The sequence below is a fragment of the Hyla sarda genome, chromosome 1 (genome assembly GCF_029499605.1).
Source record: "Hyla sarda isolate aHylSar1 chromosome 1, aHylSar1.hap1, whole genome shotgun sequence".
Classification (NCBI taxonomy): Eukaryota; Metazoa; Chordata; class Amphibia; order Anura; family Hylidae; genus Hyla; species Hyla sarda.
The window spans coordinates 439,089,602-439,116,906 of NC_079189.1; the positions used below are offsets into that span (position 1 = coordinate 439,089,602).

The following is a 27,305-nucleotide window of genomic DNA, read 5'->3' on the forward strand; positions in this document are numbered from 1 at the left end:
TGATCCTAGGCACTACCACTATGCTGTTTTATTTTCCTATTATGGAGTATACTGTTTAGTCATATGAGTGGTCTCCTGGCTATTTGTTGTCTGTATTTCACTGAGCACCATATATGTTTTTTAATATGGAAAATTTTATAAAAATTTATACTTTTTATAAGTAATGCTTTGTCATCAACTGGTGGTTTTTTGGTATATAAGGTTATACAAGTTGATAAAGGATGTACATCCAATTTAAAAGTACATCACTCAGTCCCTAAAGAAATTTTCAAATTACAAGTAAGGGATATGGTCAGAAGTGCCTGATGGAACTAATTGTGTATATGCACCAAAATTTGTGTTTTTAGGATTGTCATCTCCTGACCCCTATTACTTTTTAATTTTTCCGCATACGGGGATGTATGAGGGCTAATTTTTTGCACCATCATCTGTAGTGTTTATTGGTTTTGATGGGACGTTTGATCACATTTTATTAATATTTTTATGGTATGGTGTGGTATGGTGACCAACAAAGCACAATTCTAGACTTTGGTACTTTTTTTACGTGTACGCCATGGACCGTGCGGTTTAGCTAACCTTATATTTTATTAGTTTAGACATTTACACACGCGGCAGTACCACATATGATTATTTTTAGTTACATTATTTTATTTAACAAATGGGAAATGGAGGGTGATTCAAACTTTTATTAGGGGAGGCTTAGTCACATTTATTAACTTTTCTTTTTTACACTTTTTACTTTTTTTTTTGTTTAGCCCCCATAGAGGGCTAAACTATACAATCTTTTGATTGCATACACTGTTCAATGCTATGCCATAGCATAGATCGGTGTTATCGGTGCTCTGCTGCTCCAGCCTGCATGGCAGGCTTGGAGCAATAGAACACCGATTGGACGGCGAGGAGGCAGGTAAGGGCCCTCTCACTGTCCTCTCAGCTGATCGGACATCACGATCTCGATTCTTTCAGTTTAATTTTAGATGCCGCAATCAACTTTGAACACGGCGTCTAAAGGGTTAATGCCAGGCATCTACCCGATCAGCTATGTCCGGCATTAACCCTGGGTCCTGGCTGCCGATAGCAGTCGGGACCCACCGGGTGTAAAGCGTTCCCTGCTCGTGAGAACGCTTTAAACACCGGTAACGGGACCAAGGCGTACAGGTACGCCTTGTACCCTTAAGGACTTGGGCGCAAGGGCGTAGCTGTATGCCCTGCGTCCTTGACGGGTTAAGACTAAAGCTGGTGTGTGAAAAGATATCTGCCCCAAAAGCATGAAACATATAACTGGATCAGCCAAGGGTGCATGTATTGGGAGCATGGATTACATGAGAACTCTGTTAATGGTTACCCCAGGAAGGTAGGGGCTGGGGAAGAAAGATTGCTGCTATTGGATTTTAAGCTTTTTTTCCCCTAACAGCAGGCATCAGGGGGCAGGTTGGCAAGCCTCATACCAGTACAGTAAGATAGTGGGGGAGATTTATCAAAACCTGTCCAGAGGAGCAGTTGCTGGGTTGCCCATAGCAACCAATCAGATTGTTGCTTTCATTTTTCATAGGCCTTTTCAGAAATTAAAGACGCGATCTGATTGGTTGCTATGGGCAACTCAGCAACTTTTCCTCTAGACCGATTTTAATAAATCTCCTCCAGTGTGTTTGATAGCTGACTTATGCAGTTATTATGTTTTGTAGAATTGTGTTCCTGCTTTATCACACATCTGTTTGTATGAACTATAAAATATATCCATTAGTCCTGTAGAAATGATCACTGTCTTTGTCTTCATCTGATCCATTCTTATTTCCTTCCAGCTGCGGAGAATGCAAGAAATGTTGCAGAAAATGCAGCAGCAGATACAGGAGCAGTGAGCGCCCCATCCCGATGGCACTTACCCCTCACATTTCCTGCTCCCCAACCTGTCACTTCAAGGATCAGTTTGGAGATGGATGTGGTACCCATGGACTCATTGCAGTATCTTATTTATTGTCCTCAAATACCCGTCCAATATGAACTCCTCCCTCTGTTGACTCTTCATCTTTCTCCAGAACATCCCTTCATGGAGCCATCCTCCTATGAAGCTAAAGTCTGTTGTCTGTTACAGCCATGTCCAACCCTATGCGTTTGAGTTACAGCGGAACCATCTTTTTGGGGTGTTTTCAGGACAGTTTGAAGTGTGCATTGGAAATGGCAGCCATGGACATACTGGGTGATGATCTCTATGTATCGTGCATCTTCCAGATGGCTCTGTCATTATCACAGAAGGGATGTGTCTCGGGAAGGGAGGTGGCTCAGTCATTGTTTTCTACCTACACCGTACCCCTGCTCTACAAGAAGCTTGTGTTTTTTATTTGTACAGTGTTGCAGTTTCTTGGACTCAGGACTTCTTTTTTTGTTGTTTTGCTGTACCAATGTTTACTCACAGTTACTTGACCAATAACCGCTAAATCTTAGAGAGCACCAGAGGAAGTATTGCCTGGACAGCAGCGCAAAGGGATACACAGAGCGATATAAGCGTCTAGCCATCATATGACATCATGAAGTGCAGGTGAAAGGAAATAAAGCCCTCTAAAATTCTCTGTTCTGTTAGGCCGCGTTCATCCAGTGAGGTTGTGGTGCTGTTCCTGTATATCTATAGATATTGAAATGATAGTTATACTTTTCTATTTGGATCTTTTATCGGTTTTCCCTTTGAAAATATTGTTCCAGCATTCTAGCAACCGCATCGTATGGACGCAGCCTTTCACGTTTCATGAGTTCACATCTTTAGCAGATACTGTATGAGGAGTTTTTAAGCAGCAGTCGTCTACCATGTTATTCATGAATGCATAATGCTGCCTTTGCCTTTCTGAATACACAAGTAGAGAAGGCAGCTGCAGCCTCCATGCCCATGACAACCTTTACATAAAATGGCCTTTACCGTGTTCATAGCCCCAGCTGGAAGGGACCAAGCATATCACTATTACTCGAGCACTACAGTTTGGGGCTTTTTTTCTTTGGCTTCTGTTCTGCTGCATGTAAACATATGGATCAGATCTCTAAGAGTGTGTGTATACTAAGTGTTTTATTTAATTATATCATAGTTATAAGTGGATAATAGAATGGATATATCCTTTACTTTGCTATATGCTATGTCTCTCCCAGTACACAGTTGGGCATGAGAAGACAGTGCTCCATGCCATACATTCATATATAGTGATACTCCGGGGCTTAAAGACTACAGTTTGTACTTAAGTGTGTAATATCTGGGAATTTTATGTTCTGCGCAGGTAGAATGTATGTGACAACACTGCATATTTTAGCACAATTTTTTGCTGTTTTGCAATGTGGTTTTTGGCTGTGTGACTTCTACTGATGTAGCGCATTCAATAGACAACAATATATATTTTACCTGTACAAGCCATGGTGAAACCACTGTAAGACGTGAACACACCCTAAGGGTTCCTTCACGTATACATAATCTGTGGAGTTCCTGCAGCGGATTATGTTGCTACCCATTGACTTCAATGGGTCTGCGGCAAATAAAAAATCCAGCAGAGGAATTTCCGCAGCAGGAAACCCACAGAGGTTTATGTACATGTGATTGTACTCTAAGGGTACATTCCCACACGGCGTATTTACTGCTGCGTATTTTATTTTCTCTGTTGAAGTCAATGGGTAGGAAAATACGCAGCACCAAATACGCAGCAAATACGCAGCAAAATACGCCGTGTGGGAACGTACCCTAAGGCTGAATTCATATGTGCAGTGTTTGTGGGAGGTTTTGATGCAATTGATTATATAGCGGAAGGGCTTATACTTCTCCTTCCTGCTGGATCCACTTCTGATTTAGGCTTAAAGGGGTACTCCGCTGCTCAGTGTTGGGAACAAAATGTTCCGAATGGTTAGAGCCGGCTCTGGGGGCTTGTGACGTTAATGCCCGCCGCCTCATGACGTCACGCCCTGCCCCCTCAATGCAAGTCTATGGGAGGGGGCGTGGTAGCTGCCACGCCCCATCCCATGGACTTGCATTGAGGGGGCGGGGCCATCACATGAGTCCCCCCCCCCCCCGGCTCTAAGCTTCCAAACATTTTGTTCCCAACGCTGAGCTGCGGAGTACCCCTTTAAAAACTGCATCAAAAACTGTTTCTAGCCAGGGTATTTCCCATCTTAAGATGTTACGCCCTATCCATACAAGCTGATCAGTGGAAATTGCTGAAACCCACACCGATTCCGGAAAGGGTCAAAAATTGTCCCTGGAAAGAATGGTTTGCACTAATGCTGGAATTTATTTTCATTTTTAGCAAACAATATGCAGATGTACATAGGTTACAAATACAGCATTGCAGACACACCCTAAGGGCTTATGCAGCAATGCTTCTAGAGAAGTACCTTATACAGCTTATAATGAAGTATGAAATCAAAAGCATACATTGGCATAGTAGAGACAATGTGTACTACTATAAAAAGCCTTTTCACTGCTCTGTATAAAACTAGCTACAATATGGTACACGAGGACTTAAACTAAGAGTACTACAGTTCTTCAGTCATGAATTGGTTAAGGAGATGTACATAGAGCGTTACATCACAACATTACCGATATGCACACTGTTTAGCCATCATTTATATTGTAGCAGAGGTACAAAGACAACAATGGATCTTTCCTGCAGACCTTGTCGACAGTTTATACACATATTACATTTTCTCTATACTTACACATACAAATGACTGAGTAATATGCAGCTCTACGTATTGTAGGCTTATTGCTCTGTCATCTATCAGTTGCGCTGCTTTTAGTAACTATTTTATTCTTGCCTTTACAAGAATAATACTTCGAGATACACAAATTCATCTCTATAGGAAATGACTCTGGTGCCATTTATCTCACCCTTTTTCTAAGTATTTAAGGAAAAAGCTAATATTCTTAAAAGGAATTTTATTGCTTAGGGCCAGATACTAAACCATCTTCTTTTTTTCTGATCAGTTTCTATTTTTTGCTTGTAACCTTTTTTTTTTTTTTTTTGTACAATATTATGGGAGCTGCCATTTTGCCCAAGCTGTTTTCAACAGCATTTAGAGATATAATCTACATTTACATATATGGGAAAGGTTACTGGGTGTGCTCTGTGACCTTTGAAGAGGTCATTCCTCTTTGAAAACTGCAGTCCTTCCTTTATATTACCCATTACTTTTGCATACACTTTTAACTTTGCCTCCAAAACTGCAGTGGCAGTTTTCCAGAAAATGTCAGAAACACCTGTGTGGAAACCTAGCCTAATGCTGTACAGATCACATTCCAGCAGCCTCCTTCTTTTCATCACAAAAAAGGAAGTCTCTGCTTTGTTTCACGCTTAGTAGCTAGACAGAAAACAGCGAAATTTTATGATTATTTTAAAATATAGACAGTAAAATGGGAAATTAGAAAGAATTCTTGGTTTCAGCAAATAAAATTTAAAATTTTCTAATACACTTCCAGTGTTAGTATTGTCACCCCGGTTCTCCATGTCTATATCTGACCCTACAGGCATATACAGTCGGGTGATTCAATTAATTGAAAGGGGTGCATATATTTGCACATATTGAAGACATCTGACTTACAGCACCAGACCATAGAAAATTTGCTCCACAGTAAAAAAATAAATCTGAAGATGCCAGACTGTTTGTTTTTGAGTTTACTCCTATGGGTTGACATGTATTCATTTTTTTCTCAAATAATTGTATCTGTTTCTCAGCCATATCAGCAGAATGAACATTTATGCTTTGCCAACAGGTACATTTCATATCAGAGCTGTACTACTTTAGCTTCTGTTGTCTTTTATGCAGCAAACCATGCTCTGTAATAGAATATACCTTTATCTCTATTCTTCTTTCTAACAGCAGATATTTAATAATCTGGCACATGCCAAGTCCAGTGAACAAAATATTACTATTTTACTTTAACTTAGATGTCATATGAGACTATTTTATTTTATTTCTTTTTTCATCTGCTTGTTTCTCCATTTCTAGGCTCATCTTTAAAATGTTATCTGCAGGATAATAGGTACATAAGGTCATGAATTAGAAATGTTTAATACTGGAACCTCCACGATCTTTAATTCTTGTAAATAGCATTAATAGAGACTCAGTAATGCACATTCTTATAGTTGATGCCTTGGTTTATTATCACCTGTTGCTTCAGCTGATAGATCTGTAGGGAATGAAGGGGTAAGCAAACCCACTGCCTGTTAATCCAGTGCCTCTGCCACCTTATATGTAAGGTGGAACCTGTGCCCTACTGTACGACTGTCTAAAAGTAACCCGCCTCCTACAGTGCATATCCACCCAGTGATTATTTTGTTATACCGATTGTTGCTGTAATTAATGTTTACAACCTGAGAATCCTAATAAACCTAAAAAATTTATGCTGCTGTCTGTCAATCTGGAGCGGCTGCTAATGTTCCTCCTATTTTGCACATGGACACACAGTAACTGTATGTGTGAATTCAGACTTCCCTCATTTGCTAAATATGTATGTGTGTACATATATATATATATATATATATATATATATATATATATAACACCATATATAGAGAGAATAAGTATAGTGGCACTACTGCTCCCAGCCCTGAAGGAACACTAATACCCATGTAGCAAAACCAACTAGAGAGACTGTAGTCATGGGTCCGCGGTTCTGGGGTTGCTGGAAACTAGAGATATACCCAAGTAAATTTATGAAACCAGTAAAAAGAATAAACGGTATCCTGCAATGCTTAAGCCTGTCGATTCCGCATCAGATCCTCCACCAGACCCAGGTCCAGACATCCTGCAGGGTGCTCAGAAGCGACTGCTGGCAGTTTCATGCTGGTGTGCACTTCTTCCAGCCTCGTTTCCATCATAGCGCTGAGCATGTGATAAAGAGAGAACACAAATCATGTGATCGGACCGTACTGACGTAGCGGGGAAAGGGACATAAAGCTAACATTGGCCTATAAGGACTATAAGGTATGGAAGAAGAGGTGAGGAGAGCACAGAGCTATAAGCCACACATACTGCAGATAAAGACAGGATGATAAGTTACAAAAGTGATGCCATTTCGATACAATCATTGAGACAAAGGGCATCCATGTGCAAAATCCAATAGGTCTCCGCTCTTAATAGTAAAGTCTTCCTATCATGTCCAGGTTTAGCTGCTCTTACTACTTTTAAGCCACCAAATTTAAGACCACTAATATCACATGCATGTGTTACTCTTATATGTTCTATAAGCCGTGGGGCTCCAACGCCAGTTTGTATAGAATGCAGGTGTTCACAGATCCTTATACGAAGTTGTCGTATGGTTTTCCCTTTGTAAAACCTCTGGCAATCACATAAGATGTAGGACACTACATACGATGTGGGACATGTAATCAATTCATGGATAGAAAAAAAGAGGCCTCCCAAACGTCCCATTTTCATGCAACTATTGTATTTACATTGTGGGCAGCTGCCACATTTCTTATTCCCCATTGGGGCTACTCGTGTCAGCCAATTGGTTTGGGATTCATTTAGTAGGTCTCGTTTCTTGCACTTCTCCTTTTTCCTATTCAGTAACTCACCAATAGAACAATTTCTCTTATAAGTGACAATGGGACCTCTAGATGCCATCTCCCTCAAATCAGGTTCTTCTTCCAACAGGTGGCAGTTATTCTTAATCACACACCTAATTCTTTCATTCATGATGCTATTCCTGAATGCAAACACAAATCTCTTCTGCTTTTGTTTTGTGCCTTTTTTCCTTTAGCAGATCTTCTCATATTTTAACCTTGACCTTACTGAGAGCTGAATTGACCACTTGCTGTGGATAGCCTCTTCTTCTCAGTCTTGAGGCCATCTCCTTAGCCTGAGCTTGAAAAGTAGCTTCCTCACTGTTGTTCCTCTTCAATCTGAGGAACTGACTGAAAGGAATTCCATTTTTAACTTGGGTGAGAGCTTCCATATTGTAAGATAGAGTTCTTCTTTGATGTATAGCAAAAGGTCCAAAAATTCGATACAATCTCCCCCAAATTGACTATTGAATGTCATGTTCATTTGGTTGACTTGGTTCAGGTATTCGACAAAGGTCTTGAATTCTCCTTCCTCATCTTCCCACACCATGAGGATGTCTTCGACATACCTCATATATGCCTTGATATATCTCGCATAGGGATTGTCAGCACTGTATATGGATTCAGACTCAAATGCTGCCAAAAACAGATTGGCATACAAACATGAAGTGGGACTGCCCATGGCAGAAAGTATTGTGCGTGAGGATAAACTGCAGGGTACTGCATATAGACTTAAAAAAACTCTGATGACCTCTCAGAAAATAGCAACATTGTCCATACAACCTGTACACCCGCATCATGTGGGATGCGGGTATACAGGCTTTCTACGTCCACTGAGCCGAGAGAGTATCCTACCTTCCATTGAAATTCCTGGACAAACCATAACACGTCACCTGGGGTCCTTCAAATACAAAGGGGTAGCAAAAAGGAGTGGTCGCAAGGACAATTTCACATTCTTTGAAAGATACTTGGTGACACTACCCCTCCCAGCCACTATAGGGCGCTATGTTGGAAACGAGGCTGGAAGAAGCGCACACCAGCGTGAAACTGCCTGCAGTCGCCTCTAAGCGCCCTGCAGGATGTCTGGACCCGGGTTGGGTGGAGGATCTGATGCGGAGTTGTCTGGCTTAAGCCTTGCGGTGAGTACGGGATACCGTTTATTCTTTTTACTGGTTATATATATATATATATATATATATATTTTAGATATAGATATTCTATCCCACGGTTCCTATTTTTTTGTGGTCAGTTACTTCAAACAGCATCTCTCCATTTGATAGCCTATGATTTCTTACATATTTGTAAATCAATTTATTTACCAAAAATGATGGTTCTGCTGCTGTTCACTGCTTGTTGTTTGGGAATTCTGCCTCTTGCATGAAACACAGGAAGTGTGGGTGGTGCTTAGCTAGTGCAAGAGATAACCTGGACTGTGTGCATACATCCTGAGCCTGTCTTCAGAAGGTCCACACTGTGCCTGAAAGGTAAATCAAGGCCCCTCTCTTATATGACTGCCCCTAATGTTCTAGGAATCTGTCCCTTATGTAATAATATGTTTTTATTATGTACACAGAGCTGCCTTCTGAATGTAATCTCTCTATTCTATGTCCCTTTAGCTTGTCATCAGCAACAGAAGTTCACTGCTTAGACCAGGGCTGATGTTGTGATATAACCCCTTCCTTGCTGTGAACCTGATGCTGTTTGTTTCTGCTCACTTAGGGGGAGATTTATGAAAACCTGTGCAGAGGCAAGGTTGCTGAGTTGCCCATAGCAACCAATCAGATCGCTTCTTTCATTTTTCAGACTCAGCAACTTTTTCCTCTGCACAGGGTTTGATAAATCTCCCCCTTGGTACAACAGCGTCTTCCGTCCAGTGCAATTTCTACAGCACTATATCATGTCATAGCAGAGAGGAGTAGGTGCTGACAAGAGAAGTAAGCAAAAGGAAGTTCTGGCTTGTCCTGCCATAGTTGACACTATGGAGTAGACTTTTAGGAGCTCAATAACAGAATGGAATCACTAAAATTTTGACACCACCCTAAAGGATTAAATCCTTTCAAAAATAAAGGTAGGATTTAAGGTACACAGCATTCTGTGTAGTTTATAATGATGTAACTATAAACCCCTTTTTATCTATGATTATCGTTAAAGCCCATCAATGTAAGGTTTGCTGTGTTTCCACATACTGTATGTCTTAAATAGGACTTAAAGCCCCTCCTAACCTGTCTGTTTTAGTATATACTCATATTTCCCAGCAAACAACCTGGAGCATCCTTTTCTTACAGCTCTGTTTTATACCATTCCTCAATTTTTATGTAGAAATGTATGAGTAAATAGCCAAATGTTAGCATTTGCGGGCGTGTTCCTATACAGTTTGAGACAATTAACGTTGACACTGCCAGCTGTGCCCTCAACTGGTAACACCCAGATGGCTATTTAGCCATGTATCTTTAGTAAGAAAAACAGGAATGACACAGCACAGTGCTATAAGATATAGGTTTTTGGCAGTCAGGTTATTGTACAGAATTGTACTTACTATATAATCAATTTGGTCCATATTTATTATGTACTTTTTGGATTGTTGCAAATGCTACAGTATCAGTTTAAACAGTATCCATCATGGTTAAGAGAAATGTTATAATCTGGTACAAGTTCTGTCTGGAGAAGGAAGTGGCGAGAAGATTAATATGACAGCCCCACATGTTGTATTATCATCAGCTGAGAACAGAACATCTTATGGTTTCCTACCACCAACCACAGTTATCACATAGATGTCTCTATATATGTCTCTATATAAGGAATATGCAGAAGAATGTACTAACAAATGAAACAGATGATGAGTGTGTTTTTTTTTAACCATTTACATAACCTCAGCAGGAGCATTTCAGACGATTTAGACAGCAGGGGTGCTGGGAGTTAGACCCGACTGATCTAACTATAGATAGTAGCAGATAACCCTTTTAAAGGAACACTCCATGCAAATCTGACAAGTGCTGACAGGTAAGAAGTGTAAAAATGCAGACAAACCAGCAAAACACAACATGTGAACACAGCCTTAGTGGAGGGGTATAACTACTATATAACCTGATCCCATTGGGATATCAGCATCATCAATATACAGCTGGGTGGAGTCTGTGAGAAGCCAGGAGAGATCTGATCGGTAATGATGTAAACCAGTAGTTTTGACCATATAGATGTGCATTATTAAACCTTATTTATGGGGAACTCTGGTTCTTTTCTTCTTATCCCCTATCCACAGGATAGGGAATAAGTGTCTGACCCCCACAAGCGCCTGTCCGGCACCCCGGTGTTCTGAAAATTTGAGATCAAAACATTGGCTGAACACCAGTGGTCCATACCCTTGTCCATGCACTGTCTTTGAGAGAGTGGGAGAGACACTAGGACATTGCAGTGCATGGAGGGGACATGTTGACCCCCACTGCTCCATGCACGAGGATAGCTGGCGTTCTGATCTCAAATCTTCAGAACTTCAGGGCATCGGAAAGGAGATTACAGGGGTCCCAGCAGTTGGACCTCCTGCGATCAATCTCTTATCCCATAACCTGTGGATAAGGAATAAGAAGAAAATTACTGTGCTTCCCCTTTAAGGCTTGGTTTCCACTTGGGGGAAACGCCCATAAAAATACCATGTTAGTTTAGCATTGGCATTTTTTTGCTTCAAAAAATTCAGTGTTAGCACCTACAGAGGTAAGTAATGATGCACAGCATTACTACTTACCTCTGCCAGCAGTACTGTATACAGCGGTGCGTATCGCTGATGTTACCGGTCTGAAGTTACCGGGGTGGATGAGGACGATTGTTTTTGGTCCTTTCCAGCCTAAATAATGTGAAGCTATTATCACATAGGCCCAGGAACACCATTTTGACGCTTTGGGCCAGTTGTTATTAGCTCTTCCTGATACCCCTGTGGTGGTAGGTACCAGGTAATAATGGTGGGTTAACGCTAGCTATTTTTATGGCTAATGCTGAGCCCTGGCTTAGTTAAGGGGCTTAGTAAAAGCTTCCACTAATAAGTCTATAGAGTAAAAATCCACCGAATCCAAAATAGTCCTCTGCATTTACGTATCTGAAAAAAGAAGAAAAGAAAAACATAGAAAATGAGTTCGTACATAAAGTGCATAGGGGCTGTTCACATTTGATATTTTTAACATGCCTTTTTTAAACACAAATGCATGCAAAAAAAAACAAAAAAACAGAGCTTTATTAACCACCCTCCTGTCTGTCATATTCCTGTGTAGTTTTACCTCTAGTGAAATGATCACTAGAGGTGGGGCTACACAGGAAAAGGCTGGAGCAGGGATGAGGTCAGGTAAGTGGATCTCTCTTCTCTGTACACTGTATACAGCCATCTATATTGATGGCTGTATGCTGTATATACCCTAAGCAGTTAACATGCACTGCTCAGCATTTCCTAGCTGGGCTCATGTAGAGCTCTCGGCCCAACAAGGGGTTACAGTAAAACAGCGCTCTATACTGTATATTCTATGTTGGGTTATACAATGTATTCCTCCTGCCTAGCCTGAGCTACCAGCACACCTAAGCCCAGCTATGAGCAAGGACAGTATACAGGGCTGCACTATGCATCACTACGCGCCTCCATAGGTACTGACACTGCTTTTTTGGGAGGAAAAACACCAATGCAAAATGATCATAGTATTTTTCTTGGCGTTTTTCCCCCTCCCGTAGACTTCTACGGGAGTGAGACATGCTGCATTTTGGGATTCTGCCAGTGATCCCAAAAACACGCAAAAGCAAGGAAAAAACACCAGATATAAAGACACAAAGTGGGTTTGGCGTTTCCCATTGACTCCCTACTAACATCTGACTGCAGCGTTTTTGTAGCGAAAAAACACTGTGCAGCAGTTGTGGAGTTTTTTCAAATATCCACCAGCTCTGTGATATGTCATAGACAAGTTGAAGAAGACGACTTCAGTTACAACCTGTGAAGCTCTGGTGAACTCCATACCCAAGAGGCTTAAGGCAGTGCTGGAAAATAATGGCACTTGCACACAATATTGACACTTTGTTCCAAATTTAAATATTTCTACTAAGGAGTGCACTCACTTTTGGAAGACACTGTATTAGGGCTGGGCGGTATGGCCAAATATGTGTATCGCGCTATTTTTGTAACATGGCGGTTCCACAGTATATAACGGTATTCCCCCCTCTACACCCAAAAAAAATTAATTATTAGCCCAGCGCTGAGCTGTCGCCGGGGGTCCTCGGGGTACTACTCACATCACCCGCAAGCGCTGCCTCCTTGTCCTCCTGTTTGTTGCGGCCACCGGTGCTGACACACTATACTGTATCCCTATGCCCAGGCTGCAAAAGGGAAACAAAAATAAACTAATGCATGTTCCGACGTCGGCCTTACGCTGGGGATGTGAACATCGGACAGCCGTCAGCCTATCACCGGCCGCAGCGATGTTCCGCCTCGGCCGGTGATAGGCTGAGCTTATTGTCATGTAAGAAGCCGGCTTCTTAAATGACAGTGCGCTCAACCTATCACCAGCCGAGGCGGAACATCACTGCGGCCGGTGATAGGCTGATGGCTCTCCGACGTTCCATTCCCTAGGAGGCAAGTCCGGACCGATGGGGAAGGTGAGTTAAAGGAAAACTGTCAGATATTTTCTCCCGCACTATCCACAGTACTAATGGATAGTGCGGGAGACGCTGATTAAAACGAGCCCTACCTTACCCAGATCCGCCCGGCCGTTCGCCCACAATTGTACTTTTATTCCATGTGTATATCTTGCTATAACTGGCAAGGGAGGGGCTTCTGCACTGACGTCAGTGCGGCTTATGAATATTCATCCCCCCTCCCTCGAGTTAGGAGCGGTGAAGAGAGGGAGAACTGGAGGGAGGGCGGATGAATATTCATAAGCCGCGCTGACGTCAGTGCCAGTTAACCTGCAGAAGCCCCGCCCGTGCCAGTTACAGCAAGATATACACATAGATTTAAACTACAATTGCGGGCGAATGGCCGGGCGGATCTGGGCAAGGTAGGGCTCGTTGGAATCAGCGTCTCCCGCACTATCCATCAGTACTGTGGATAGTGCAGGAGAAAATATCTGACCGTTTTCCTTTAAAGTTTATTTTGTTTATCTTTTGCAGCCCGGCATAGGGATACAGTATAGAGCAGTGGTCTTCAGTATGCAGCCCCTAGAAAAGTACTGGAAGGATTAAGATTTTTTAATAGAAGTGATTTAAAAATCTGTTTAACTTTCTGGCACCAGTTGATTTAAAAAAAAAAAGTTTTCCACGGGAGTAACCCTTTAATACTAGGGAGCATAGCCTGGGGAGACTTTATGGCATACTTATTATCACTCTTCTGTTATTGTGGACAAAACTTTAAAGCAGCTTTGTCTGTACGTTTTAACACAGATTCTGGCCTAGTTTTTATTCTCTTTTGTTTATTATACAGAATAGAGATGAGCGAACTTACAGTAAATTCGATTCGTCACGAACTTCTCGGCTTGGCAGTTGATGACTTTTCCTGCATAAATTAGTTCAGCTTTCCGGTGCTCCGCTGGGCTGGAAAAGGTGGATACAGTCCTAGGAGACTCTTTCCTAGGAATGTATCCACCTTTTCCAGCCCATCGGAGCACTGGAAAGCTGAACTAATTTATGCAGAAAAAGTCATCAACTGCCGAGCCGAGAAGTTCGTGACGAATCGAATTTACTGTAAGTTCGCTCATCTCTAATACAGAACATACAGGATACAGTGGATTAAATATTTCTACCAAGAATTGTGACATTTGCCTTTATTGTGAGACCTTTTCTGTTTAACACAATCGCCTCGTTTCGTCCCAGAGTGGGTGTGACCCTTGCAGGAAAGGGTTAAGCGCTGTTTCCTGTGGTGGATACTTTTAAACACTTCTGCCATCTTATCATTCCCTGACACTTTGCTGTTATCATTCAGCATAGGTTCAGCAGCGTCATCACCAAGCAGTGACTGTGTCCCCCGGGACTGCAGAATCCCAACAGCACAGGGGTAAGTCGTCTAAATATTTAGCTTTATACTATTTTATGGGGCATTATTTATTTTTATTTTTTTTACCAAATATTATTTTCTATTAAGTAGAAAATTATATTTGGTAATAAATAGCCCTAAAATATTGTCTGTCGCCTAGACAGAAAGAAAATAATAGGTCGTATTGGACATATTATCCACATAGAAGCAGTTGTGCTATGTTCTAGTTGATCCTGTAGTACTGGGGTATTCTCCCCTAACAGCGCTGCCTCTTGGAGGGCAAATATCTCTGTAATATGGTCACTTATGGGGCAGCAAACAATGGCATACAGACTGAATACTCAATATGGATCCTCAACTAAGCTCTGCCATGTGTATGAGGACTTAGCCATGGGAATGATTTTCACAATTTCTACAATGTTTTTAGTACTTGAACAGTGTCTATTGTATTATTCTATTTGTATATGAATCTATGTTGGATGTATAAATGTTATGTATCTCTGACCTGTAAGTGTAATTGCTAATGGTTTACATTAGTCCTTCCTTCACTTAGTTATGTGTGAGTTATGTATGCTTTTTTAAGTACAGTATTCTTGTTTTGCAGTGTTGTTCTGTTCCAAACATAAGGGCCCACATTTATTAAAAGATGTTGTTTTAGTTGTGGACAAATCTAGTTATAAGCAAATCTATCTTTCTACAAGTTTATTATTTATTTATTATATTTGTTACACCATACATCACTCTCAACAACTTTCAGGGGTCTTCATTATTTTATTACTAGTTTAGAACAAAATAACAAACATAGATAATGCAAATACAGACATCCCAAACTACTACAGACCCCAGACCAGACCCCTTAAACTAATGCAGAACTCCAAACCAGACCACCCAGACTTATACAGATGCCCAAAGCTTATACAGGCCCTAGACCAGTGGTCTTCAACCTGCGGACCTCCAGATGTTGCAAAACTACAACTCCCAGCATGTCCGGACAGCCGTTGGCCTGTCCGGGCATGCTGGGAGTTGTAGTTTTGCAACATCTGGAGATCCGCAGGTTGGAGACCACTGCTCTAGACCAATCCTTCTAATCTAATACAGTGATCCCTCAATTTACAATATTAATCGGTTCCAGGACGACCATTGTATGTTGAAACCATTGTATGTTGAGACCAGAACTCTATGGAAACCTGGTAATTGGTTCTGGAGCCACCAAAATGTCATCCAAAAATAGGAAAAAGTGAGGATTAAAGAAAAATAAGTAGATAACTAATACAGATAAAGCAAATCCTTACATATAAAAGTAAGAAAGATCTGCTGGGAGCTATAAATCACTGTCTATGTAGAGGACGGGAGCTTCTTCAGGGTCCTGTACAGTACACAGTGTCCTAAAAAAAGTAACATGGAGCCGCCCTTACCAGGTGTCCACAGGAGCAGCTAACCCTGGCACAGGTTAAGAGTATATAACATGTAATACCTCCATGTACTGTAGGGAGGCGCTTCCAGACAGTAAGTCAGTGCATACACTTCAGTAATACAGGTGTTGTACCAGTGAATACCCATTCTAATTGGTCAGTTCTTCCAGCCATTGACAGGTATCACAGATCTGGACTTTCCGTAGCATTGTATGTTGAGTCTGGTTTCAAGTTACAATGGTCCAGAAAGGACCATTGTATGTTGAAACCATTGTATGTTGAGGCCATTGTAAGTTGAGGGATCACTGTACAGACTCAAGAATAAACCCCTAAGTTAAAATGACACCACACACCCCCTAAGCTAATACAGACCCCACATCAGACCCCCTTAAAAATACAGAGCCTAGACCAGACCTTCTAAGCTAAAACAGACCCTAGACCAGCCCTGCTAAACTAATTCAGACTCATGAAGGGCATGGAGACTGACGCAGAGCATGGTGGAGGGTAAGGCGGAGTATAGTGCAGGGGATAAAGACTAAGGTGGAGGATGGGGAAGGGCAGTGAAGCTGATTTGGCAGATGGAGAATTCAAAGAGGCTGAGATGGAGGATTTGGAGGGAACAAACACCTACCTTATTAAGTCTTGAGGCCAGCTTCGAGTTCTTGCAGTCTCATCCCACGGGTGCCAAGGTAGAGGAGAAAAGCGGAGCCAAACCGCCGAGGCATGTGCTGCTGGCTCCTACTTTTCAGGATATCATCCCACAGCTGCTTTGCTGTCTGTGTTAGTCTGTGGCAGCAGTGCTAGCGTAGGAAGATTAAAAAAGTATTCATAATAAAAGAAATCATTAAATAATACAAATCCTCAGGAGCTCTGGGGGGTTCTGACCCATCAGACTCCCCTCCCAGTGGGTGTTCCACTGATGATGTGCAGTTGCTCACTGTGTGTCTGGAATTAAGGGCAACTCAGTGGCTACTTCTTGGGTACCTGTGCAGCCGAACCATCAGCACCAGCGATGTCTGCCTATGGCAGTGCTTCCCAACCAGGGTGCCTCCAGATGTTGCAAAACTACAACTCCCAGCATGCCTGGACAGCCTTTGGCTGTCCAGGCATTCTGGGAGATGTAGTTTTGCAACACCTGGAGGCACCCTGGTTGGGAAACACTGGCCTATGGTATAGAGTAGAGATGCATCTTTTTGTCATTTTTCTTTTTTTTTAGGTAATATGAGTAAATCCTTGCAGAAACTTTTTCTGACACAGGGACATTTTGGCATTAGTGGGGTCTATAGGCCAAGCAATCTGAAATCTTTAGAACAAAAGGGCACCTGTTATCCCCCCTTTAGTTTATATTGACAACACTGGATCTCAATGATTTCAGCAATGGATGAGGCCTCAAACAACCCACCAATAACAGTAGCACGTTTGTATTTTATACAGCATGTCCTGTTTTTACACATTTACCATTTTTATTGATTTTCAAGAAAATCCGTTTTCATGAAAAACTTACCAATAAGAGGGAGGTAGAAAGCAAAACAGATGGAAAAGCAAGGGGAATAACCCATAATGAATACATCAAAACCAGAGATGCTGCAGGGCTATGGATATCCCAATAGGAAAATAAAGGCATAAGAGGTAGTGAGGCAGTCAGTACAATCATCAAATGCAATCAGACTAATACCAGAATGGACTGTAAGGGTGGGTATGCCCACAAGATATGGGTCATTGTGCACCGGTCATAACTGCACCACCAACAGGGATCCAAGGTGTTGGGAAGCATTTTCTTAAATGCCATAGGTACTCTGGATTAGAGTTTGTATTTAGTTGCCTGGGCCTTGCATGAGATAAAGAGCTTGTGACACAGGGTGACTGACTAAGACCAATCTTATAAGGAGAATGTACTATATGTTCCAGCTCGTGCTCCAGTTCATCATAAAGTGTAGAGGAGGCTTTGTAGACAATGTAAAAGTAGGCACTGGCACTAGGCATAGTAATGGTGAGGCAGAGGTTCATAGTCTAAAACAGGGTCAAGAAATGCTCCATCGGAAGGATGTGTGTTTGAGTTTTGGTGCCAACTTCTGAGCCAGAGACTTGTGTGAGACTATGTCATTCAAAATAAGGATTTGGCAGAAGTCCAATTGACTTGCATGGGACTTCTGCCAAATCTCTCTACTGAATGCTGTGGCGAAACTGGACTTGCACTTTAAGACATGCTATTGGAACCAGGCAGGATACTCTCAAAAGAGAGTCCTTCATAAAATGTGCAACACTGAGAAAGGATGTGTCCTGTGGAGGGCTGGGGGGGGGGGGGGGGTTGGTTTGTAACCTAAAAAAGTGGTTAGTGGGACATTTAAAGGTTTAAATAAATTGCATTGGAGGAGAGAGCTCGGCAACCTCAGACCAATAGAAGCGCAAGGGCTACTATTTTTGGTAGTGATTATTTTGGAAGCCAAAGGACATTAGGAGGCTTTATAAGAGAGGATTTAGCCTAGAAGTCTACCCAGAGTTTGTCATTTTTATAGTGAAAGGAGTCGGGGGCCCTTGTCAGGACTGCTAGTGGGTGAATGAAAGTGAATGGGGAGCTTCCACCATACTAATACATGTTTGACTAGTTGTGGAGACCACCAGGCCTATATAAAGGACCTGAAGACCTTATCCAATCTAGCAAAGAAAGGATTAGGGATAAGAATAAGGACTGTCTATAACCAGTAGAGGAGGCAGGGAAGCACATTCATTTTGAGAATTTTAATCCTACTCAGCCATGAAAAGTCTTTTCCCATCTTGCTAGGTCCAAGATTCGCTGAAACAATGTTGGAAAATTGATGCTTTGTGTTGCTAAGTAAGGGTGTAGGGGGCATCAAATGACTAACCTTTAACAAATGTATTTTTTTATGAACCAAGTCATGCCCATTGTTGTGTACCTGTCCGGCTCATTGGGGAGATGCCATTTCTAATGGTGGAAACTTTGAATGTATTCGTCAGAAATGAAACTTACAGTCACTTTGTAGGTTATGTTACCTTTTTGCACGTGTAAAGAATTTTTAGTTATTCCTCCCCCAGTGTATTCCATGGCATATTTGGGGGGTTCTTATGTACATACAGTTGATTAAGACCTAAAGGGAACTAATGATATGCAACAGAAACAATGGGGGACATTTACTAATCTAGTCTATTCTGGGCATGCTTATAGACCAGCGTATGTGGTAGTCTCCTGTCTATTGTGCTCCTAATTTATCAAAGGTCTCACAGCCCTTGATAAATTCTGTGCTCAGACTTCAGGGTCCACAGCTTAAACTGCATTTAGACCTGCTCCAACATGGTCTGACATTTCAGTGTATTTTGGGCAGATGCGACTTGTCGCACAAAAGTCGCACCTGATAAATTCAGCACCAATGCATTTTCCAATGCATTTCCATCTAAAATAGACTTGCATGCATCATGTTCTAAAAATCCTCTACAGCAAAAGTCACAGAAAAGTCGCACATATTTAGACTGCGACTTTCTGTGCGACAAATTTAGACAAGAAAAACAAGTCTAAATCCTTTGATAAATCTCCCCCAATGTCTTTTTGTCATGTTTGGGTGGCCTTTTTGTTGAGTCTGTGGCTTTTTGCCCAAAACACAGCATGCACTAGGTATGACATTTTTTCCTACAGTTTTTACCATAAGCTTCTCTATAGGACTTGAAAATGTCAAAATGCATGTCATTAAAATGTAAAAAGTCCACAGAAAATGCTTTTAAAAATGCAATAAAAACACAATTTCAGGTGCTCATTGGCAATGTGTGATAAATAACAATAATTCCTACAGATGATCAGTCGCCTGATAATGGCCCAGTGTAAAAGGACCAGCTATTTAAAACCTATTCTATAAAAAAATGGATTCTGACAGAAACTTGTCAAACAGACACCTTAAAGGGGTACTCCCGTGGAAAACTTTTTTTTTTTTTAATCAACTGGTGCAGAAAGTTAAACAGATTTGTAAATAATTTCTATAAAAAATCTTAATCCTTCCAGTACTACTTTTTAGGGGCTGTATACTAAAGAGAAATCCAAAAAAGAAATGCATTTCCTGTGATGTCCTGACCACAGTGCTCTCTGCGGACCTCTGCTGTCCATTTTAGGAACTGTCCAGAGCAGGAAAAAAATCCCCATAGCAAACATATGCTGCTCTGGACAGTTCCTAAAATGGACAGCAGAGGTCAGCAGAGAGCACTGTGGTCAGGACATGACAGGAAATGCATTTCTTTTTTGGATTTCTCTTTAGTATGCAGCCCCTAAAAAGTACTGGAAGGATTAAGATTTTTTAATACAAATAATTTACAAATCTGTTTAACTTTCTGGCACCAGTTGATTTAAAAGAAAAAGTTTTCCATGGCAGTACCCCTTTAATGGATGCATTCACATCATCAAACCAAGGCCTGCTGCGGTTTTCAGTCCAACAACAAAAACAGATATGGTCCAAAAATGACCCGGCCGGAGTCACTAGCTGTCTCGGTATGACTCATTGAAATGAATGAGGTACGGCACGGGTCTGTTGAGAATATGACAGCAGCTGATCTTCAAATTCTCTCACCGGATCCGGCTGCCGTATGCCCCATAAGTGATGTGAATGCAGCCTAACAATGATGAAAGCCCCATTGGAAACCTATGGATCCGTTAAAAGATCATTTTGAGAAAAAAATAATATATATATATATCTAATTGACTTTTACCAAGATAACAAAATGTGATGTGAACAGGCCCTTATTCCCATAGTTCTGGTGTCTTTTATTTTCTTCCCACCTCCCTGTACAGCCTCCCCCCCTGCTCCCTTCTCACTTATAGTTTATTAACCAATTGTAACGCAGAGAGATGTATTTAGAGCGACAAATTCGAATCTTCCCTCTCAAACCAAGCACAGTGACGGCTGACTTTTATCTATTTGTCTCCTGCTCACAAATTACAACCATAAATACCATTATAGAGTTTATCTTATCATTTATTACAATAGTACAAATAACTGTTTATTCTACTTTATACTCTTATGGTTTGTTGTGTTTATTTACTACTATGGGGATCATTTTAACTGACCCAAACATTTTTTCATTTCAGACAAAATGGGGAGCATGATGCACTGGTTCTTGTGCCTTCTAGTCTCTTTGCTTCCCATAGTCTCTGGATGTCCCTCTCACTGCAGCTGTAGCTCTGGAATTGTAGACTGCAGCTATAAGGACCTTACCAGCAGTTCTCTGCCGTCCTCTTTCCCCACTTCCACTCAGGTCATCCGTCTGGAGCAGAATAACCTATTGTCTATGCCTAATGGTCTTCTAGACCACCTTCCAAACCTTCAAGAGGTCTACCTTCAGCACAACCCTTGGCACTGTGACTGTGACATCCTTTATCTGCGTAGTTGGCTACAAGGGCAGCAGAAAAAAGGACTGTACCGTGATGTGACTTGTGCATCTCCTGAGCCTCTACAAGGGAGGGTTATCATGTACCTGACAGAGGACGAACTTATGACCACCTGCCAGTACTGGTACTGCAACCTTGCTTTGATCTCCCAGCTCTGCCTCCTTATCTTTATTGTAGTACAAGGCATTCTGCTAATCTTCATCATTCTCTCATTGCGTCGTTTCCAGAAGATTGCTAGAGAAGCACGACGCACAGCCAAGGAACTGCAACAGAACTCTGAGAACTACACCTATGATAATAGCATTCCATTATACAACTACGATAGGACATAAGGAAACATTGTGAAATACAGTATAACTCCTTTAGTCCAGCACCCGACAGCCTAGACACCTCAACCATAGAAGTTGTCTCCAAGTATAATCTTAATGGTTGGGGAATTAAGGAGTCTCCTTTTCTAAGATCTAAGCTCCAGAGATCTAAGGGCTAAAGTTGAAGATTGGAAAAGAGCAAAAATGTAACTGGATCAGAGAAAATCTGACCTACTGGGGACTTCTGGGAGGAGAACGGATCATTGTTTTTATTGTATTGCTGGTGCACGATTACTGTACACAGTAACATTATATATGGTTACAGTAATATTATATATGGTTATAGAAGTGCATATGGGTATTAAGCCAAGAAACACAAGTACCTGTTGTAAGTATAATGCCAAAACATAAACATCTTCCTCTATTACAGTTTCAGATTATACTGAGTAGAGAAGTTGGTGCCATACTACATGGTAACAGAGAGACGCTATACACATAGACTGATTTGTTTCTCTAACACTTTGTTTTGAGTATTAAATATTATAAACACAGTTTGTAGTTCACAAATTTATTTCAGAATTTTTTGCAGCTGTCCAATTCATCGGAAATATCTCCATGCTGACTAATGGAATTGAATATCAGTTGCAGAAATTTCTGTAACAGATCTGCCAGGTGTGATCTCACTCTTAAAGGGGTTATCTCACAAAAAAAAAAGTTTCATATTTTTTATTTTTAAACATACCCAGGCTGCCCAAAAAATCCTAACAATTCACTTTGTTCCTGTAGCCTTCAGTATAGCTGCTACCGGTCTATGCCACCCTCCACTTCCTGGTGCTGGAGCCTAATACACCAGAGTGCTGCTCAGCCAATTACCGACCAAGGTGGGATGCCGCTGTGGCCAGGTATTGGCTGAGCAGCAATGTGTCACACGGACCCCAGCACCCCATCTCCGGTGAACTTCACTTCCTGGTATTAAGGCCCAATACATCATATTGCCGCTAAGCCAATAACTGATGACAGTGGTGTCCCATCCTAGCCAGTAATTGGTTAAGCTGCACTCTAAGGTCCCAGCACCACCACAAGTGGAGCATGGTGGACACAGGAGCAGTAATATCGGAGGTTAAGTAAGATGTAAGTAGAGGTTCTTTTGGTAGCTAGGACATTTTTTTTAACCTTTTAGTCGGGTAACCTCTTTAACGTTTTATGGCAATTTTCTTACCTGGATTATGTTAGCTAGTTCAATTATCTCACCATTTGGTTTGACAGGTAGTAATGGGTTATACTGTAAGAGCATGGCGATGTATAAGCTATCCTGCACATGATGGCCATACACATTGCAATATAGGGGTTGGGTATTGGATAATCAGTCAATAATTCAATTTATATTTAAAGCGTACCTGTCATAATGCAAAAAAAAGAAAAAAAGTGACATGTTACTCAGGACCCAATCTTGATCATGTGCATATCATTTTGATGTGTCTCGGACCTATATATCCAGAGACATAAGCATTTATCTGCTGGTGAGTTACTTTTTCATTGTGCAGGCTGGAGGGGGCGTGTCAGTCTGTCTCCCTCACAGGAGCAAGCCTGGGCAGTCAGCCAATTGTTACGCCTAGCGCTCCGGGTCCCCGCTCCTCCCCGGAGCGCTCACGGCGTCTTTCTCCCTGCAGCGCTCCGGTCGGTCCCGCTGACCGGGAGCGCCGCACTGTCATGGCCGTTGGGGATGCGATTCGCACAGCGGGACGCGCCCGCTCGCGAATCGCATCCCAGGTCACTTACCCGTCCCGGTCCCCTGCTGTCATGTGCTGGCGCGCGCGGCTCCGCTCTCTAGGGCGCGCGCGCGCCAGCTCTCTGCGACTTAAAGGGCCAGTGCACCAATGATTGGTGCCTGGCCCAATTAGCTTAATTGGCTCCCACCTGTTCCCTGGCTATATCTAGTCTCCTCCCTTGCACTCCCTTGCCGGATCTTGTTGCCTTGTGCCAGTGAAAGCGTTTAGTGTTGTCCAAAGCCTGTGTACCTGAACTTCTGCTACCCATCCTGACTACGAACCTTGCCGCCTGCCCCCGACCTTCTGCTACGTCTGACCTTGCCTCTGCCTAGTCCTTCTGTTCCACGCCTTCTCAGCAGTCAGCGAGGTAGAGCCGTTGCTAGTGGATACGACCTGGTTGCTACTGCCGCAGCAAGACCATCCCGCTTTGCGGCGGGCTCTGGTGAAAACCAGTAGCCTCTTAGAACCGGTCCACTAGCACGGTCCACGCCAATCCCTCGCTGACACAGAGGATCCACTACCTGGAAGCCGAATCGTGACAGTAGATCCGGCCATGGATCACGCTGAGGTGCCCCTGCCAAGTCTCGCTGACCTTACCACGGTGGTCGCTCAGCAATCGCAGCAGATTGCCCAACAAGGACAGCAGCTGTCGCAGTTGACCGCCACGTTACAGCAACTTCTGCCCCTGCTACAGCAGCAACCATCTCCTCCGCCAGCTCCTGCACCTCCTCCGCAGCGAGTGGCCGCTCCTAGCCTCCGCTTGTCCCTGCCGGACAAATTTGATGGGGACTCCAGACTCTGCCGTGGATTTTTGTCTCAGTGTTCCCTGCATATGGAGATGATGTCGGACTTGTTTCCTTCAGAACGGTCTAAGGTGGCGTTCGTAGTAAGCCTTCTTTCAGGAAAGGCCTTGTCTTGGGCCACACCGCTCTGGGACCGCAATGATCCTGCCACAGCCACAGTCCAGGCCTTCTTCACTGAACTCCGGAGTGTCTTCGAGGAGCCAGCCCGAGCTTCTTCTGCCGAGACTGCCCTGTTGAACCTGGTCCAGGGTAATTCTTCCGTTGGCGAGTATGCCGTACAATTCCGTACTCTTGCTTCAGAATTATCCTGGAATAACGAGGCTCTCTGCGCGACCTTTAAAAAAGGCCTATCCAGTCGCATCAAGGATGTGCTGGCCGCACGAGAGATTCCTGCCAATCTGCAAGAACTTCGGTCTGCCTTGGCTCCGGCTTCATTCCCCCACCATTGATTGGACCACCGGGGAGATCAGGAACTGGGACTCTGCCTGCCACAGGAAGTGCCTCTCCCCCCCTCCCAGTCCCGTCAGGCAAGCCTCTGTGCCACCCCATGGCCCCCGTCCTGGTGTCACACTGCCCCGTGCCAGGCCTCGCCCTCTGCCCTCCCTCCCCATTCCCACTCCTGCTGTACTGCCTGCCGTTGAGGAAACCCTCCATTCTTTCCCGGTGTCCTCATCCCAGGGGAGGCAGTTACTGGACAAAGAGAAGGGGAGACCTAAGGGGGGGGGTACTGTTACGCCTAGCGCTCCGGGTCCCCGCTCCTCCCCGGAGCGCTCACGGCGTCTTTCTCCCTGCAGCGCTCCGGTCGGTCCCGCTGACCGGGAGCGCCGCACTGTCATGGCCGTTGGGGATGCGATTCGCACAGCGTGACGCGCCCGCTCGCGAATCGCATCCCAGGTCACTTACCCGTCCCGGTCCCCTGCTGTCATGTGCTGGCGCGCGCGGCTCCGCTCTCTAGGGCGCGCGCGCGCCAGCTCTCTGCGACTTAAAGGGCCAGTGCACCAATGATTGGTGCCTGGCCCAATTAGCTTAATTGGCTCCCACCTGTTCCCTGGCTATATCTAGTCTCCTCCCTTGCACTCCCTTGCCGGATCTTGTTGCCTTGTGCCAGTGAAAGCGTTTAGTGTTGTCCAAAGCCTGTGTACCTGAACTTCTGCTACCCATCCTGACTACGAACCTTGCCGCCTGCCCCCGACCTTCTGCTACGTCTGACCTTGCCTCTGCCTAGTCCTTCTGTTCCACGCCTTCTCAGCAGTCAGCGAGGTAGAGCCGTTGCTAGTGGATACGACCTGGTTGCTACTGCCGCAGCAAGACCATCCCGCTTTGCGGCGGGCTCTGGTGAAAACCAGTAGCCTCTTAGAACCGGTCCACCAGCACGGTCCACGCCAATCCCTCGCTGACACAGAGGATCCACTACCTGGAAGCCGAATCGTGACACCAATCAGTACTCTCTACTCTGTAACCCTTTCCTCTCTGGTTTTATGCTGTGTCATGTGTCAGAGGAAGATACTTGGAGCTTGCCTGCAGTAATCAGAAGACATTATGGTGAATTCATAACCGGATAAAATGTATAAATATAAGAATAGATCTTTATAAAATTAGTGCAAGGATTTTTTAGATAAAAGTACAGCATTTTTATGAATACATGTTCTATCTGTTTTATCTTCTCCTAGTAAATCTGAATGCTAATCAGCATAGCTGATACTATGTGTGTCATTCATCTTTCACAGACTCCTGAATGTCTGATCAACTTCTTTGTCATTCAGGAGTCCGAGAAAGCTTTGACTATTTCAGCATGCTGGGAGTTGTAGTTTAGTAACAACTGAAGCTGCAATGTTTGTAAATAACTGTGTTAGAGCAGTGTTGCCTCCAGCTGTTTTAAAACTACAGCTCCCAGCATGTCCACACATCCTTTATCTGTAGTTTTGCATACACAATAGAAATCTCCTATACTGGATACCGGTATGCTTTACGGCCGGTATCCAGTATGCTGTAAAATCTAGACTAGTCTGTCTGGCTAAAAGACAGACGACCCCTAGTGGTGGCTATTTTGAACTTGAATCTCAGGTGAAAATGTAAATTTTTTTCAACAGGTGTATATTGTGAAATGTCATATTATAATGAGTCCTGCAATGTATGAAAAGTTTTTAACAATGACAGTGCCTCTTTAAATATGTTTTTTTAACCAACAAAAATCTTCTGTGACCTGGTGGGAATATTGGAAAGTGTGTTCAGAAGACTCATGTTCTCTATTGTCTCTGCTATGATCTAGTCACCCCCACATATTCTAGATAAGGGTCCACTAATGGTTTTATAAAGTGGTAAGGACATGTCCTGTACCTTAACTCTATACTTATTTTACCATCTTTCTGGTGCCTACATACTTATTACATCCTGCACAGTCAAGGTCTTTATCCTTGTTAACTATTATGGGACTGAGCGTTATTTACCACTTTGCTGCTCTTGGAAATGCAGTCTCTGCATTGCTTTAATGTTCCATGAACAACTAGTAATTGGGGCGGTCCCCAGGGTCTTCTCACTGACCCACCAAGGGTATAGCTACAGGGGGTGCAGAGGTAGCAGTTGTACTGGGTTCCTGGTGTCTTAGGAAGCCCCAAAGCCCATCTACCCCTTAAGAGACCAATATTATAATTGGCACATTGGGCCCTATTGCAGATTTTGTATCGGGCCCAGAAGCTACAAGTTAGACCTCTGACTGAAAGCTTAAAGAATCTTTGGCTTTTTGATGTCAGTTGGCAAGAAACATTTTTTCAACCACTCGAACAAAGATACCATTCCATTTCCATCAGTGAAAGGGTTAATACACAATGGTATCCAAGCAGCATATCGGCATGGCAAGCTATTATAAGTCATACTCTACAGGTAGACCCAAATTCTTCTATTGGTGTCCCCTGGCAAGTCTCTTTATAGAGCAAGCATGTCAGGACATGGAGCCCCTGTGGCTATAGACTAAAAAGCTCTATGGTGCTCCATCTGGTGCCATATTTTGGAATTATTTTAAAAAGCAATGCACCCAAAATGTGCTATATTGTGGCTGTATAACTTGGTGTTTGCACATAGCTGTAATCCGCTTGTGTGTACCA

General features: G+C 43.0%; 2 protein-coding genes across 14 annotated transcripts in view; both read left to right on the forward strand.

Moving 5' to 3' along the window:
• Positions 1-6,368, forward strand: part of SEPTIN5 (septin 5) — an 88,733-nt gene extending 82,365 nt beyond the window's left edge. For all 12 annotated transcript variants that reach the window (XM_056532337.1, XM_056532344.1, XM_056532282.1 and 9 more), the window contains one exon: positions 1,803-6,368. In XM_056532337.1, the coding sequence (XP_056388312.1) occupies positions 1,803-1,859 (57 nt within the window). In that variant the 3' untranslated portion in view covers positions 1,860-6,368. The remainder of the gene's footprint in view (positions 1-1,802) is intronic.
• Positions 6,369-8,822: 2,454 nt separating this feature from the next.
• GP1BB (glycoprotein Ib platelet subunit beta) lies at positions 8,823-23,132 on the forward strand. 2 transcript variants are annotated; one of them, XM_056552330.1, is made up of 4 exons: positions 8,823-9,600; positions 10,407-10,532; positions 14,476-14,547; positions 21,025-23,132. In XM_056552330.1, exon 4 carries the CDS (start codon positions 21,030-21,032, stop codon positions 21,654-21,656), a length of 627 nt encoding a protein of 208 aa, XP_056408305.1. In that variant the 5' UTR covers positions 8,823-9,600; positions 10,407-10,532; positions 14,476-14,547; positions 21,025-21,029; the 3' UTR covers positions 21,657-23,132. The 2 variants fall into 2 exon arrangements, with proteins under 2 accessions (XP_056408305.1, XP_056408304.1); XM_056552329.1 differs by lacking the exons at positions 8,823-9,600; positions 10,407-10,532 and having other exon boundaries at positions 14,248-14,547.
• The last annotated feature ends 4,173 nt before the right edge of the window (positions 23,133-27,305 follow it).